The following is a 17,707-nucleotide window of genomic DNA, read 5'->3' as shown; positions in this document are numbered from 1 at the left end:
GATCCATTTGGACTTTAGTTTTGTGCAGGGTGATAAATATGGATCTAGTTTCATTTTTCTGCATGTAGACATCCAGTTGGACCAGCATGATGTGTTGAAGATTCTGTCTTTTTTCCATTGAATGGTTTTGGCTACTTTGTCAAAAATCAGGTATTCATAGGTGTGTGGGTTTATTTCTGGGTCTTCTATTTGGTTCCATTGATCCACCTTTCTGTTTCTATACCAGTACCAAGCAGTTTTTATTATTATTGCTCTGTAGTACAACTTGAGATTAGGGATGGAGATACCTCCAGAGGATCCGTTGTTGTGCAGGATTGTTTTGGAAATTCTGGGGTTTTTTGTTGTTGTTGTTTTGTTTCTCCATATGAAGTTGAAAAATTTTCTTTCAAGTTCTAAAAAAAGTTGTGTTGGTAATTTGTTGGGAATTGCTTTGAATCTGTAGATTGCTTTTGGCAGAATGGCCATTTTCACTATGTTAATCCTACTGATCCATGAGCACTGGAGATATTTCCATCTTCTGATGTCTTTTTCAATTTATTTCTTCAGATACTTGAAGTTTATTTTCAAACAGGTCTTTCACCTGCTTGGTTAGGGTTACACCAAGGTACTTTATGTTATTAGTGGCTATTGTGAAGGGTGTTGTTTGCCTGATTTCTTTCTCAGCCCTTTTGTCTTTTGTATGCAGGAGGGCTTCTGATTTTTTTTTTACTTAATTTTGTATCCTACCACTTTGCTGAAGGTGTTTATCAGCTGAAGGAGTTCTCTGGTTGAGTTTTTGGGGTCACTCAAGTATAGTATCATATCTTCTGTAAATAGTGAAACTTTGACTTCTTCCTCTCCAATTTGTATTCCCTTGATCTCCCTTACTTGTCTTATTGCACTACCTAGGATTTCAAGTACTATGTTGAAGAGATATGGAGAGAGTGGGAAGCCTTGACTTGTCCCTGATTTCAGTGGGATTGATTTAAGTTTCTCTCCATTGAGTTTGATGTTGGCTCTAGGTGGGCTGTATATTGCCTTTACTATGTTTAGTTATGTTCCTTGTATCCCTGATCTCTCCAAGTCTTTAAACATGAATGAATGTTGGATTTGGTCAAATGCTTTTTCGGCATATAGGAGATGACCATGTGGTTTTTCTCCTTCAGTTTGTTTATATGGTGGATTACATTGATGGGTTTCTGTATACTGAACCACCCTTGCATGCCTGGGAATTAAGCATACTTAGTCATGGTGAATGATATCTTTTATATGTTCTTGGATTCTGTTTGCAAGTATTTTATTGAGTATCTTTGCATCAATGTTCATAAGAGAGATAGGTCTGAAGTTCTCTTTTTTTTGTTGGATCTTTGTGTGGTTTAGGTATTAAGGTGACTGTGGCCTCATAGAATGAGTTTGGTAATGTTCCTTCTGTTTCTATTTTGTGGAATAGTTTGGAGAGAATTGGAGTTAATACTTCTTTGAAGGTCTGGTAGAATTCTGCACTGAAACCATCTGGCCCTGGACTATTTTTGGAAGGGAGGCTGTTGATGACTACTTCTATTTCCTTGGGGGATATAGGGCTGTTTAATCTTTCCTACCTGGTCTTGACTTAATTTTTGTAGATGGAATCTATCAAGAAAATTGTCCATTTCTTTTAGATTTTTTTTTTTTTTTTTTTTTTTTTTTTTTTTTTTCAGTTCTTTTTTTTTTTTTTTTTCAATGCAGTTTATTCAGGAACATTGAACAATCCTCGGACCCCGGGGAAAGCCAGCCCACAGCTTAAATAGCCTCTGGGTAGCCAACCCAGGCGTGCCACGGGGGCAATGCAGATAGGTCCACATACATGGAAGCAAGCCAGATCCTCGGCCTTAGCCAAATGTGGAGTTGTTCGTGACAGAGAGCACTCACCATCGGGAAGGTGGAAGGCGGAAACCAGCTCCATCTTTAAGGCATAGCATTCCGCAGCTCTCTACAGTTCCCCCTTTTTGTTTTAGACGCATCAGGCAAGAGTAGAGGTCTGATCTCTGATATTAGAAATAAATTGGGACTTTGTACAGATGTTCATTTAGGTGTCATCCACCCAAAGAGCATCAGACCCGTCCAATACCTTTTTCTCAGAGGCGGGACCTGGGGCATCAACCCGCATGCAATCAGACATGCTCTTCTCTGGGTCCAAAGCGGCTGACCCTGAGTGCAGTGCTTAGCCTCGCATCCTGAGCGTATCATTTTAGCTTTTTATGGTATCCAACCATGCTTGGGGAGAATGTCCTGCTTCAATGGCTGTAAAGGCCTGAATGATCATGGCTGCATCACACTGTTGTGAGACTCTAATCTTGCATATATACCACAGGCAAACCAAGGAGACCAACACCAGAAGGCCTGCTAACACTCCCATGCCCACCCATTCCTTCAGATGATTCATGGCTGCAGCAATCCATGTTGATAATCCTGTGGCTAGTCCTGCGTCCACTCCGGTAGAATTTACTGTGACAATGGCCACTCTCAGCTGCTCCATCGTAGTATCGAATTCTCCAGTCCAATTACCTAAAATATAGCTCAACAATTGTTTAGACAGATTTGCAGCGCAGGAAAAATTCTCATGTTGTATGCTAGTGACACAAAGTCCAGCATACTTTCATTGACAGCCAGGTTGAGCGATTTGCCATAGGGTATCAATTTGCTCCTGCAAGAGGTCAATCCTCTGATTGAACACCATCAAGCTTCCTTTTAGTTGAGCATTAATTCCTTTATGTACAACTAAGGCATGAGCTACATTGGCTAAATGATTATTCAGGGTCTGAGCAGTCTGCCCAGTATGACTCATGGCTAATGCCCTGGTGGTAGCTCCAACAGCCGTCAATGAGATGGTAGTAACAATCGCTTCTTTTAGATTTTTTAACTTTGTGGCATATAGGCTTTTGTAGTACGACCTAATGATTGTTTGGATTTCCTCATCATCTGTAGTTTTGTCCCCATTTCCATTTTTCATTTTGCTGATTTAGATAGTTTCTCTTTGCCTTTTAGTTAGTTTTGCTAAAGGTTTGTCTATCTTGTTGATTTTCTCAAAGAACCATCTCTTGGTTTCATTGATTCTTTGAATTGTTTTATTTGTTTCTAATTGGTCGATTTCAGCCCTGAGTTTGATTATTTCCAGCTGTCTGCTCCTCTTGGGTGTTTCTGCTTCTATTATTTTTAGGACTTTCAGTTGTGCCATTAAGTTGTTTGTATTAGATGTTACAAATATCTTCTTAAAAGCACTTAGTGCTATGAGTTTTCCTCTAAGTACTGCTTTCATTGTGTCCCATAAATTTGAGTATGTTGTGCCTTCATTTTCATTGAATTCTAGGAAGTCTTTAATTTCTTTCTTTATTTCTTCCTTAACCCAGCTGTCATTGAGCAGTAAGTTGTTAAGTTTCCATATGAGTGTAGGCTTTTTGCTATTTCCATTGTTGTTGAGATCCAGCTTTAGTCCATGGTGGTCAGATAGTATACAGGGGATTATTTCAATCATCTTCTATCTTTTGAGGCTTGCTTTGTGACCAACTATATGGTCTATTTTGGAGAATGTTCCATGAGGTGCTGAAAAGAAGGTATACTCTTTTGAGTTTGGGTGAAAAGTCCTGTAGACATCAATTAGGTCCATTTGAATTAGGATGTTTGTAACTGCCTTTGTTTCCCTGTTTGGCTTCTGTCTAGATGATCTGTCCCTTGTTGATAGTGGGGTGTTGAAGTCTTCCACTATTAAGGTGTTGGGGTTGATGAGTGATTTAAGCCTTAATGATGTTTCATTTACAAACGTAGGTGCTCTTGTGTTTGGGGCATAGATGTTCAGAATTGTGATGACTTCTTTTTGGATTTTTCCTTTGATTAGAATGTAGTGCCCCTCTATGTCTTTTTTGATTAGTTTTGGTTGAAAGTTTATTTTATTAGATATTAGGATAGCCACTCCTGCTTGTTTTTTTTGTTTGTTTGTTTGTTTGTTTTGTTTGTTTTGGGTTCATTTGCTTAAAAAACTATTTTCTAGCCTTTTACTCTGAGGTAGTGTTTATCTTTGTTGCATAGATGTGTTTCTTGGATGCAGTAGAATGTTGGATCCTGTTTCTGCACCCAATCTGTTAGTTTCTGTCTTTTTATTGGAGAGTTGAGTCCATTGATGTCGATAGATAATAATGATCATTGAATGTTATTTCCTATTATTGTGCAGTCGGTGGTGTTACTGTGATTCATTGCTTGTTTTCTTTTCATTTTTGTTGGGAAATTATCTATAACCTCTGCTTTCTTGGGTGTAGTTGTTTTCTTTGGATTGGAATTTTCCTTCTAGTATCCTCTGTAGGGCTGGTTTGCTGTTCAAATATTGCTTAAATTTAGTTTTGTCGTGGAATATTTTGCTTTCTCCATCTATGTTGATTGAAAGCTTTGCTGGGTATAGTAGTCCAGGTTGGCATCTGTGGACCCTTAGAGCCTGCATGATATCTCCCCAGGCCCTTCTGGATTTCATAGTTTCTAATGAGAAGTCTGTTCTGATTCTGATAGGTCTACCTTTATATGTTATTTGGCCTTTTTCCCTTGCTGCTTTTAGTATCTTTTCTTTGTTCTGTAGATTAAGTGTGTTGACTATGATGTGGCGTGAGGAGTTTCTTTTCTGGTCTAGTCTATTTGGTGTTCTGTAGGCCTCTTGTATGTTTGCGGACATCTCTTTCTTTAGGTTGGGAAAATTTTCTCCTGTGATTTTCTTGAAGATATTTTCTGGACCTTGGAGTCTGGAATCCTCTTCTTTGTCAATTCCTATTATTCTTAGATTTTGTCTTTTCATGCTGTCCTTGATTTCTTGGATGTTTTGTGTTTGAGATTTTTCTGATTTTTCTTTTGTTTGAGAGAAAGTAATTTCTACGAGTGTATCTTCAACACCCGAGATTCATTCTTCCAGCTCTTGTATTCTATTAGTGATGCTTACCTTTGTGGTTCCTTCTCTTTTCTCTAATTTCTCCAGTTCCAGGGTTTTCCAGTTTGTGTTTTCTTTATTGATTCTAATTCTGTTTTCATGCCTTGCAACATTTCCTTCATGTGTTTGAATGTGGATTCCTGTGTCTCCTAGATAGTCTCTGTTTTTGTTGTTTGTTTCCTCTCTTAATGCCCCTACTTCTGCCACCATTTGTTTGGCTATATTTGTTTTTCTTTTTGAGCTTCATTCACTTCGTTTTTCTTTGTTTTCATTTGGGAGGCCAAATCTTTGAGAGATTTATTTGTTTCCTCTTTAACTGTTTAAATCTGTATGGCTATTTCTCTGAGAGATTTGTTGGTTTCCTCTTTATGTACCACAAATAACTGGATAATCATAGCTTTAAAATCATTTTTTTGTGTTTCTGATGAGTTGGAGTATCCATTAATTTTAGGGGTTGCCAGTGAAGCCACGATATCTTGATTTCTGTTGGTTGTGTTCTTTCACCGACCCCTGGCCATTTGGTTATCCATAGTGTTTGCTGTTTGTTCCTGGATTCTGCAGATCGAAACTGGTTTTTCTCTGTTGTCTGGAGAATTCTTCAGGAAAATGTGGGAGGTCCAGTGGTTTCAGTGTGTGCGTTGGTGATACAGCTGTACGTGTAGGAGGAAAGTTTGCAGGCAAAGAAAGGCAAATGCGAGGTAGCATGTGATTGTGTGCTTGTAGGTGTGTCCTAAGGGACAGGGTGTTGGAGAATCAGTGTGTGAGAGGGGTGCCCTGCAGGCTCTGGTGGTGTTGCAGGCACTTAAGGGATCACAACCAAAAGCTTTTGAAGATTGCAGGCGTGTATTGTTTTTGCAGGTCTGCTAGGCTTTGGTGGCTATTCAGCTGGTTACCTGCCACTGAGGGGTTGGACGGCCCATACAATCACTGGCTGGGCAGCCCTGTGTAGTCCGTGCTGCCACTTGCAGACTTGGGATCTGGAAAGGATTGTACTGTGGATCTGAGTCTCTGTGGCTGGCACTCTTTGGGTGTGCACTCTGGCAGGGTGGAGTTTCTGGCAGTGCGTGCACTCCAGTGGGGCCCAATGGTGATGGGGGGGTGACCCTCCAAGGGTCCAGAACTCAGCAAGAGGGCACTAGGCGGGCGTGGACTCCTCAGACATGTCTCTGAGAGGCGGCATCCAGTGGGCAGTTACAGCTCTCTGCTGCGGCTGCGGGGCCTGAAGCCCTGCCACTGCTGTCTTGGGCCCCAGACACTGAGCTTTGAGGATTTGGGGTCCAGGAAGGACTGTATTGCAGAACTGAGTCTCTGTGGTTGGCACTCTGTGGTTGGGCTTGCGCTCAGGTGAAAGCAGTGGGTGCGCTCCTCCAGTGTGGAGGGTCTCCGGAGGTGTGTGCACTACCACAAGGCATGATTTTCTATGCTGGGTGCTCTCTGGTGGGGCGGGTTCACCAGAGGTGTGTACATTGTGGCTGCACAGGATTTCCAGAGGGACATGAGCTCCACTGCCCTTCTTGTGGTGGGATTGCGTCCCGCTGGGCAGAGAGGTGGGGACACTCTGCAGTCCAGAGCTCAGCAAGAGGGCCCTAGGCGGGGCACGGGGTGTGAGCTCCTCTGACATGTGTCTGAGGGATGCTGTTCAGCGGGCAGTTACAGCCATCCCCTGTGCTAAGGGGCCTGGAGCACTATCTCTGCTGTCTTAAACCCTAGGCTGTGAGCTTTGCGCTCAGCTACCTGCTGCTGTGTGCAGGCTTCCCAGTGCAGGAGGCCTGGACAAGGGAAGCACCCCACTTCGTTCCCAGAGAAGCCTGCGCCCAATCTAAATCTACAAGCACTTCACTCTTCTGTGGTGTCCCCTCCCCTTTAGCAAGCCCAAAAGACCGAATTCGATTAGGTTTGGACAATTAGTTCGATTGTCTCTCCACTCACCAATTTCAGAGATTCATGTCCTCTGCCTCTCTAAAATGGTGCTCTCTGTTCGCCACCATCTTGGAACCCCCCCCCCCCCCCACACACACACACACCTACTTTTTTTGAAGTTATGGAGACAAAAAAACTCATGTCTTTGTCATTGTCTTTGTATGGTAAGACCTTGAAACACAGAACTATCTCCACAGCCGAGTTATAGATGATTTATTAATTTGAATAAAATGGAGAGCATCACACTGGGCAGACGTGATTAAGTATCTGGCCCACAATCAAATCTCCAAGAAGCAAATGACCCTTTACACTGTTGACCCCAAGTCTCGGGGCAGAGACTCAGTAAGAATCCCTGGTGAGGGCCCTGTGTAGGGTTCTAGTTGGAGCCAATACAGAAATCAGGCAGGACCATGACCTGAGTCTATTGTGTATGCTTCTTCCATCCTCAAAGAACCATACACAATAGACTCAGCACTGACCAGCTGTGGCACCAGGAATTAATGTGTGTGAGGCTCCAGCACTGAGATATGAGGCCAATGAAGCTGGTTATGTTCACTGAGCTGTGGTTATCTACAAGTAGCTGCAAACCAACTCCACATGTAACATGCCTTTTCCTTTATTTATCTCTATTTATTTTTTATGGTTCCATGGTACAGTTCTCCCACAATTTAATGTCTAAATGAATTTTTAACACATAATCCCCTTTTCCCCTCTGAGGCTTCTAAGGATCTTATTGTCACTGCAGTCCCACAAACATGTTATAAAGGATGCTTGACTCATTCTGATTGAGTTCTTCATCTGAAGCTCAGAATTACTTACACGTAGCACTTGGGAACCTACTAGACCATTCTTCTCAATGGCATTCTGAGACTACATGGACAGTGTCACTATTGAAGAGTAGGTGGGCACTGGAAGCCAGGTGATAGTGATTGTATAATCAGCGTGATGCCACATGGGGAATGATTCAAAGTTGTTACATTGTAGGTGCAGTTGTGTGGTCTATGGTGATGGCATAGCTGTGGCTGTATCCTGACACATGTGGAGAACAAGAAGGAGAGAGCTCTGTATTCACAGAATCTCCCATTACACAGAGATCTGTGAGATGCAGGTGGAACCACAGCTGCTTCTACAAGGAAAACATTCTCTGTCCTGCTCTACCTTCATCAGCTCTCTCGTCATGTGTGACAACAGTGCTCCTGAGAGGGATCTGAGGCTCTAACAACTTGGTCACAACAGCTTCCCAGCACAAGTGCACTAGTGAATTATGGTAACTGGAAAGTGGTCCACACAGGCTGGGGCCTGACACTGACAATTTCTGTGATTTCTCCTCAGTTTCCAACAGCTGCTAGTTAACAGGTTCTACAATTCTTGGTAATGGATGTCTTCTGAGAGCCAAACACCAACTTTCTTGTAGTTTCTGTACATTGTGAAGGAGATGTGCATCCTTGCAGAGCAGGGCAGAGGGAGGAGCCTGGGGAAGCTGAGAGCACAGGGTGGAAGATTGCAGCACTACAGCAGAGGAAGAGAGGAGTCAGGTGCTGCTAAAGGAAGAGAGGAGTCAGAAGCTGCTAAAGGAAGAGAGGAGTCAGAAGCTGCTAAAGGAAGAGAGGAGTCAGATGCTGCTAAAGGAAGAGAGGAGTCAGATGCTGCTAAAGGAAGAGAGGAGTCAGGTGCTGCTAAAGGAAGAGAGGAGTCAGACGCTGCTAAAGGAAGAGAGGAGTCAGGTGCTGCTAAAGGAAGAGAGGAGTCAGGTGCTGTTAAAGGAAGAGAGGAGTCAGATGCTGCTAAAGGAAGAGAGGAGTCAGGTGCTGCTAAAGGAAGAGAGGAGTCAGGTGCTGCTAAAGGAAGAGAGGAGTCAGATGCTGCTAAAGGAAGAGAGGAGTCAGGTGCTGTTAAAGGAAGAGAGGAGTCAGATGCTGCTAAAGGAAGAGAGGAGTCAGGTGCTGCTAAAGGAAGAGAGGAGTCAGGTGCTGCTAAAGGAAGAGAGGAGTCAGGTGCTGCTAAAGGAAGATAGGAGTCAGATGCTGCTAAAGGAAGAGAGGAGTCAGATGCTGCTAAAGGAAGAGAGGAGTCAGGTGCTGCTAAAGGAAGAGAGGAGTCAGGTGCTGCTAAAGGAAGAGAGGAGTCAGGTGCTGCTAAAGGAAGAAAGGAGTCAGGTGCTGCTAAAGGAAGAGAGGAGTCAGGTGCTGCTAAAGGAAGAGAGGAGTCAGGTGCTGCTAAAGGAAGAGAGGAGTCAGGTGCTGCTAAAGGAAGAGAGGAGTCAGGTGCTGCTAAAGGAAGAGAGGAGTCAGAAGCTGCTAAAGGAAGAGAGGAGTCAGGTGCTGCTAAAGGAAGAGAGGAGTCAGGTGCTGCTAAATCCCTGTTTCCAAAAGGGGTACAGGAATAGGGATGAGTTGTCCACAAGATAAAGTCCCTCATCAAAACCTCCATCTTCCTGTCAGAAATCTGTCACCTCTAAGCTCACTCACTGGACAAAGGAGTTCTAGAATGTGTTTCCTTCACTGCAGTCGGTCTCCTCCAGGTCACTATTTACAGCAGATAGAGGAAGAATCCCATAAAACAAGTGTCTATAAAAATATATATTCAACCTTTGTGAAGAGGGCAAGAGATAGGTTACTTCAGATCTGTGAGTAAAGAGAAGTAAAATTACATATTTTTTATTGTCCCTTCATGATCTATGCACTCCCAGGGTTGCCTAGCAAGAGTTAGAGAAATTTATCTGATGAGGACACATGTACAAACCCTGAGATCACTGGCTGGAAAATTAAACCAGAGCATTCTACATGGTCTTAAAAATACCTTGCTCAATATACTGTCCACCAAATATGGAAACTGTGCACAACATCCAGGAATACAGTGACCAGGACCAACGGCTGCAGCACTACAGTTCAGCCCACATTAGGCCCACATGTTCTCCTGTGGGTTCAGTGTAGAGGACACATGTGGAACACAGTCTCAACTTTTATGCTGATCCTACTGCATCAGCTCCAACCTCTAGGCTCCTGCCCTGATATAGACAGTGTCCTCAGTTCCTTTTCTGATGAACAGCAATGTGGAAATGTAAGCCAAACACTTTTACCTGAAGGTGCTATAGTCATGGTGTTTCATTATAGAAATAGTAACCCAGTTTAAGACCCCTGGTTCTCCATCAGACCTGGGCTGTGGAACATTTTGGTGAAATCCCAGACTCACTGTCTGTATCTGATCATTCCCCTGCTTACACCATGTCCACCAATAGAACATGGTTCTCAGTAACTATACTAATTGCCTGTTGTTAAGACCTTCTGAAAGACAAAATTCAAAACTGTATTAAGTTTGTGTCTTCTGTAAGGAATATAAGCATACCTAAAAGTAAATGAAATGGAGAGAGGAGGACATTGGTCATGGAAGACTGTGTGATGCAGGGGAGGGCAGGGAGAGTTGAAAGTTTCTAAGCTTTTTTGTTTCTTCCTCAGGGAGGTTCCTGAAAGTGATGAAGGAGTCCATGAGGCACAGGCATCCCACAGACCCCAGCCTCCCAGTGATGCTCTGCTCCAGTGTCACTGCAGAGCTTAACTCATTGAATGAGAAGCTCCAAGACATTGACTCAGCACATGGATATTACAGTCTTAGGACTCTCATCACAGAACCCGTAGAAATGAACCTGAATTTAGTGCACAGTGAACACACTGTGCTTCAGTGGACTTCAGGTCAGCCGTGGAAGGAAGCCAGCATGGACAATTCAGCTCTCATGCAGGGACTTGGGTAGGAAGTGCCTATCTGCTTTGCTGTGCTGGGAACCCTGGCGGGATGATCAGGGCACTCTCCATCTGTGAGAGCACTTCTGTCCCCTGTAGCTCTCATACAGAGAGCAGTCACCACTTCCTTCAGATCAATTGAATCTCGAAAAAGCTGCTTAAGGATGCCAGTGTCCACAGTTTGAGATTTCTAGTGCAGATTTATCTCACCGCTGGATATGGGTGAATATAATTGTACAAGAACAAATCTTTCCTAGGACACTTGTCTGGACAATACAACCCTTTGTGCCCAGTTTTGTGTTGATTTCACTTTGTTCTATCATTCCTAAGGACTGTGGGTTTTTTGTTTGTTTGTTTTTTGTTTATTGTTTTTTTTTTCAGTATTTCCAACAAGGAAGGTTTTGTCTATGTGTTTTATGGAAAAAAGCTGTAGAATTAAAAAGTTATCAGCACTGGAAACTGACTATGAAGTTGGTCTTGATCTTGGTGTTAATAAATTAACAAACAACTTGATACTCCCTAAACATGTAGAGGGAGTGTTCAGTTATGAATATGTTGTCTCTCCAGGAAGTATTAATTCATCTCTCCCCTGTGGGATAAGTCTGAAGAAAAGGTTAATAGCCTGAATAACAGATCTAAAATCAAGACCCCCTGAAGGCAATGGGTGGCCTTCAGACAATAAAGCTAAATTCAGAGGAGATTATAAAATGTACTTTACCTGTATTAGCACTCTAAAGCAGGTTGCAAAAGACATAAGTTCTCTTTCAGCTGCCTAATGAAATTGTACCCTTCAAAAATTTCATTAAGCCATTTTTTTTCACATTTCCATGTTTGAATGTTCTGGTAGTTGGTAAAAGTTATTTTCTTTGTGAAATCTCAAGAATAATCCTCTCCCAGATATTACTTGAAGTGCACAGTCCTGAAAAATATGAGTGCTTATGTCAACTCCACTTCTTTTACCAGTCCTACTTAATCCCTCATTAAATAGTTTGATATTTTCCCAGTTTAATATTATTCACCAAGGCTTTGTTCACACACACATACACACACACGTTTATGAAAGAATGCATCCTGCTCTACTGCACTCTACCCCCCTTAGCTTGGGATAATTAATCTTTATGTTCTCTGGGGAAAAAAAAAAACACAATGTCCTTCCCTAAAAGGACACTAACAAAATCAATTCTGAATTTGGTGACTCAGGAACAGCGGTCACCACACATTATTGTCTGTAGATCAATACATGTATGTCACAGGAGCTGTGAGAAATGAAGTCCTGGGTGTGACTTAATGACGATTGCATGGTAATCTTTAAAAACCCTTAAAATTCAAATTCATAAAAGAAGGAATGTTGGCAGAATATATTTTGAGGGTGTGGGAAGATGTTGGCTGGAACATGAAGTTATAATTGGGTGAATAATGTGATATTGGCCATGTACACAAAGAGCCTAGGCTTAATGCAGTAGCAATAACTTGGCAAAATGAAAATGTGCTAAAGGATCATTTGATTGGTCAGCTGAATTGTGGGTCAAAAGACGGCCCCTAAAGCCAAGATCCAAAGTATCATTTCTTTTAATCTTGATAATGGGATCCAAAGGTCAGAGAGATAGTAATTTAGGAATGGGCTTAGATTATGGAATCTAATCTTCCACCATGGGAGGGAACAGAAGACAGAACCTTCCCTAGAACTGGGAGAATCTGTGAGAGGAACACCAGGATTCCAGAAGAGCTTTATACTTGTTCTTTCCTGTAGGCTAGCCCAGATGGTGTGAGCCCTGGATAGTCCAATTAAAGGTTATCTTGATGAACTTGGATTTTGGAGAAGCATGAGCCCAGTGACACCATTTTGCTGTCTAAGCAAAACGGAGTGTTCTTACTTAAATGACAGCAGAGCAGAGCAATGACTACAGTGGTCTGCCCCATATAAACTGATGACAGTGGCTAATTAGCCATGGTGTTCCCTGAAGTAAAATCGTTAGGAAGCATATTGAAATCTTATTCAACATGTGAGACTATATAATTCATAATTCATACATACACAGAGAGAGGCAGAAGTACCACACTATTACTGTTTTGTCATGAAATATCTTGTTTGCTCCATGTACAGTGATTAAAATTTTGCTGGGTATAGTAGACTGGGCTTACATGTGTGGTCTCTTTCATTCTGCAAGACAACTGCCCAGCCCCTTCTGGCTTTTAGAGTCTATGGAGACTAAAGGTGATTCAGGTAGGTCTGCCTCTATCTGTTACTTGGCCTTTTCCCTTGCTGTTTTCAAATTTCTCCCTTTGTGCTGTATATTTAGTGTTTTTAATATTTTGTGGTGGGTGGATTTTCTTTTCTGATCCAATCTGGTTTTTGTTTGTTTGTTTGTTGTTGTTGTTGTTGTTGTTCTGTAAGGTTCGTGTTTGTAGGAATCTCTTCAGGTTGGGGATGTTTTCTTCTGTGATTGTTGAAAATATTTTCTGGGCCTTGGACCCAGAGTTTTCTCTTCTTCTATTACTATTTTTATTAGGTTTGGTCCTTTAATAATGTCTCAGATTTCTTTCATGTTTTGTCTCAGAAACTTTTTATAGTTAAAATTTCTTTGATCAACATATCAATTACTTGAATGATATTTGTTGTGCCTGAAAGTCTGTCTTCAATCTCCTGCATGTGTTAGGTGATGCTTCTGTGTGTGGTTCCTGTTGTCTTAAATATGTTTTCCATCCCTATGATTCCTTCCCTTTATGTTCTCTTTATTGTTTCTATTTCCATTTTCAGGTCTTCATCTGTTTGCTTTATTTCCTTCACCAATTTCATTGTAGTTTCCTGTATTTCTTTAGGAGATTTATTTCTTTTCTCCTTAAGGGCTTTTTTCTTCTTTATAGGTTTGGATTTAAGGTCATCTACTTGTGCTTCAGATATGTAAATATAAGGACTTGTTGTAATAGGATAGCAGGGCTCTGTTTTTGCCATATTGTCCTACCCTTTTTGACTGTGTTCTTACACTGGCCTTCATCCATCTGGTTGCCTCTGTGGTTGGCTAGATGCTCATGGTGTGGGCAGACCTCCTTGGGAGGCAGACAGTCCTTTGGGCCTGACTGTGGAGCTCAGGGAACAGCTTGCTTCTCACCGTGCTGTCTGAGCCCCAGGTGAACATGAGATTTTTGGGGTTCCACAGCCCTCTTCAGGAAGGTAGGCCAAGCAACAGAGCACACACACACACACACACACACACACACACACACACTCACACAAACACACAGACACACACACAAAAAAAGGACCAGATGTTTTAACACTAACAGACCAGACTTTCAGGGAGGGGAGAAGTGTAAAAGCCACCTTTATTCACCTGTTTCAGTTGTGATCTAGAGGGCTTACTGTCACTTTCTTCTATTATAGGTGTAGTCCTCGAATCTTCTAGCCTCCATACAATCTGAGGCCTAGAATGTTTTCAGTCTCTGAGAATTACAGCTTAATAAGTTCACCCGTTCTTACATATTTTCAGCTCTGGGCTGGCTGGTTCAACTCATCTGTCCTTCAACATCTCTCATATCTTCCCAAAATAAACCTCTTACAACTTCACAACAAATTGAAGCTGATTAATCCTACCTATATGTGCATGTGAGCAGTAGAAGCAAGGATTACAGAATAGAACACGCACCAATGACCACATTTTCAAACAGATAAATTCTCTCCATGAAAGGGCTACATCCAAGAATTCCTCACTAAGACATAAGGCCTGAAAATAATCTGCACAGTCTATACTGTGTGTTTAGTTGGCTGGGTCTCAGGTAGGGTTTACACACAAAACTACATCCAGTTAGGAATGAGGTAGCCATGTCACGTCCACAAGACATTATCCCCCAGCACTCTTTCCCATGCTCCACCCTTTACACCCTTTCCACCGCCTCTTGTCCCGGGTTCTCTGAGACCTGGAGGAACATGGGTGGAACTGGAAAATGTTGAGTCAAATAATAAAACAAGCACTTAAAAACACAAACAGTGCCTGTTTCTGTCATATGCTGAGCCTACATTGTGTGTGTCAGGTGTTCTGACCTCTATTTTGTAGCTTTGGAACTAAACTGGGAATCCTTGAGGGGACACATCATAAGTGTGAAACAAGGAGGACCAAGAACAAGGAAATATTGGTGATGTGAAAGCAAAGGTGGGTTGTTGTGAGAGAAACAAGAAAAACAGGGCAGAAATAAGAGAACGGGTTAAATGAAGAAAAAAAAAAAAGTGGCATCCTAAAAATCAGTTGAAAGCCCCAATTATACTAATTGTATTAAGTTGGAAAACTAAGTGGCCTAATACAACAAAGACATTCTCATGTGGCCTGGAGTAAAGAAGCCAAAGGAAAATGGAAGAGGAAAGACTTAAAGGAATATCAGAAAGAACATCAGGACGCAAAACAAGAGAGTTTCCTGCAAATAGAAGTGTGTCTTCAGACTACACCTCAAGGCACAAGATTCTCTCTGCAGTGCAGTGCTGAAGCTAACTCCATGTCCAGCATAAGTGTTGCTGAAGATAACGCAACAGCAAGAGAATATTGCTTAACTTAATTTTTTTTCTGGCTTTTATCTTGGGTTTTTGTTGTTGTTGTTTGTTTTTCTTTGGATTTTTGGTTTTCTTCATATTGGTTTAAGGCGTTATTTTTTTTATTTCTTTTATACTCATCATTATTTTAACAAGGCTATACAGTGTATATGCTGACTGCCATTTTAAGCACATATTGATTTATTTTTATAAATTAAAAAGGAATGAAGTAGGAGAACCCTTAACCAAAAAAATGTGAATATGAAACTACCATACGTTGTGAAATTCTATAACAGACAGCAATGTCTTAGATGTCTTATATCTGCTCTTTAGATGTCTTATATCTGCTCTGAGCACTGCCTTCTGGTTGTCTACAACTCCAGAGCATCTACAGCAGGAAGACATGCAAATAAGGCTTCTCTGTGCCCTTGAAAACCAGCCCTGCCCTGACCCTGCAGCTCTGGCAGAGGAGCCCAGCCCTGTGTTCCCAGGTCCTCATATTCAGTGATTACCACTGACCACAGACCATTCATCATGGACTTGGGGATGAGCTGGATTTTACTTGTCTTTATTTTAAAAAGTAATTAATAGAAATGAGATTCTGGGTGTTATATGAACATGAAAAAAATTATTGTGTGTGTGTGACAGATATCTGACCATCAGTCTTTGTGTTTGCAGCTGTCCAGTGTGATGTGCAGCTGGTGCAGTCGGGAGGAGGCTTGGTGCAGCCTGGAAAGTCCCTGAAACTCTCCTGTGTAGCCTCTGGATTCACCTTCAGTAATTACTACATGTACTGGGTCCGCCAGGCTCCAGGGAAGGGGCTGGAGTGGGTCTCATGGATTAGATATGACGGTGGTAGCACCGCTTATGCCGACGCCGTGAAGGGCCGATTCACCATCTCCAGAGACAATGCCAAGAACACCCTGTACCTGCAAATGAACAGTCTGAGGTCTGAGGACACGGCCACATATTACTGTGCAAGAGACACAGTGCGTGAATATAACTGAGAGCTCAGACACAAACCTCCCTGCAGGGCGCTCATGACCAGCAGGGGGCGCTGAGAGCACACGGAGATCTGGGTGGCTTGAGTTCCAACCTGATCACAGAGTCCTGGATGACATGGAGGGCTGGACTCTGTGTTTGGCCTGCCTGTCCACAAGGAGTCTCTCTACAACTATAGTGGGTAATAATCCTTGAAGTGTCGAAATCTTTATCCCGCTTTATTTTCCTGTGTGGTAAGTGTTTTGTATTTATTTATTATACTGTTTCTTTGTCTTTCTCTGTATTCCTGTACCTATCTCTTTCTGTCTCTGTTTCTGTCTTGGGCTCTCTCTGTTCCTATATGTCTGTCTATATCTCTCTCTCCCTCTGTGTGTGTACATGTGCGAGTGTTTGTGTTACATATTGACACGTGATATCTTCCTTTATCAATATATAAAATAATAAAGTGAGTTCCATCAATGGGCCCAGATCTCACCAACTGTCCAAACTCAGAAGTAGTCAGATGTGTCACCTAGAACCCAAAAGAACACTCTTCTCAAAGGCATTCTGGGATTACATGGATGATATCACTATAAAAGTAGTTGGGCTTTGGAATCCAGGGGATGATGGTTGCTCAATCAAAACATGATACCACCTGGGAAATGATCAACAATTGTCAGATTGTCATGGAATTCTGTTGCCTATGGTGATGGCACAGCTGTGGCTGCAACCCATTGCTGTCCTGTGAGTTCTTGAGAAATGCCACAGAGAGAAAGAGCTCTGTTTTCATAGGTGCAACCATTACACAAAGGTCTGGAAGATGCAGGCAGGAGCCATGGCTCTTTCTACAATAAGATTCAACTTATCTGCTCTGTCATCTGAGAGCTCTGGGACCACAGTGTGCAGCACTTATGAGCTTACTCACTCCTCATAACAGGGGCAGAGTTTGCCATGAGTACAGGCTCTGAGGGGACCATAATGCAACCACAACAACAGCAACACCTTCCTCCATGGTCTTTCTCCAGCTGCAGTTTGAAGACCTCACACCACCAAGTCAGAGTTCTCAGTGAACCATTGGGAAACACAGATGTCACAATCAGTCTCCATCTGGTTTATGACCCATGGTGTGTTCACAACATACACTAGACTGTTTTCTGTACACAAATCCCACATGGACACTAGAGAGCTCATCAAGGTCATGGGTCCTAGGTGTACATCAATCTAGCAGGAAAAAAGTTGGGCTTCACAGAACACTAGGGAATCCTTTCCTTGTGACTCTTTGAGAAGGATAAGAAATATGAATATTCTCTTGACTGATTACAGCAAGTAGTGTTGGGGGATTTTAAAAGATGACACAGAACCATATCACTTCCTTCTGAGGATGCTCCCCAGATTCTTCTCCAGGAAGAGCTGCAGGAGTCTGTGCTAAGACTGTGAAGAGCTCACAGACCCTCCCTGTCACCCGAATTGACTGACTTCTCTGTGACAAGCAGCACTTCTTCCTGAAGTCATGTTCACCAAGTCTCCAGGATGAGAACAATGCATGAGGATTTCTGAAGTCACTAAAGAAAACCCAATCTTCCAAATCACAGATGCACTTCATGACATTTCCAAGACCCAAGTCTTCCT

General features: G+C 42.3%; 1 gene segment (V, D, J or C); it reads left to right on the top strand.

Annotated features, from left to right (window-relative positions):
• The first annotated feature begins 15,569 nt into the window (after positions 1 to 15,569).
• Positions 15,570 to 16,104, top strand: LOC110542775 (immunoglobulin heavy variable 3-74-like). The segment is given in 2 exon segments: positions 15,570 to 15,677; positions 15,776 to 16,104. Coding segments are annotated over 2 exon segments (375 nt in total).
• The last annotated feature ends 1,603 nt before the right edge of the window (positions 16,105 to 17,707 follow it).

This window comes from Meriones unguiculatus, chromosome 7 (genome assembly GCF_030254825.1).
Source record: "Meriones unguiculatus strain TT.TT164.6M chromosome 7, Bangor_MerUng_6.1, whole genome shotgun sequence".
Classification (NCBI taxonomy): Eukaryota; Metazoa; Chordata; class Mammalia; order Rodentia; family Muridae; genus Meriones; species Meriones unguiculatus.
The sequence above is the reverse complement of the archived record's forward strand: the minus strand, read 5'-3'. Positions and strand labels throughout refer to the sequence as shown.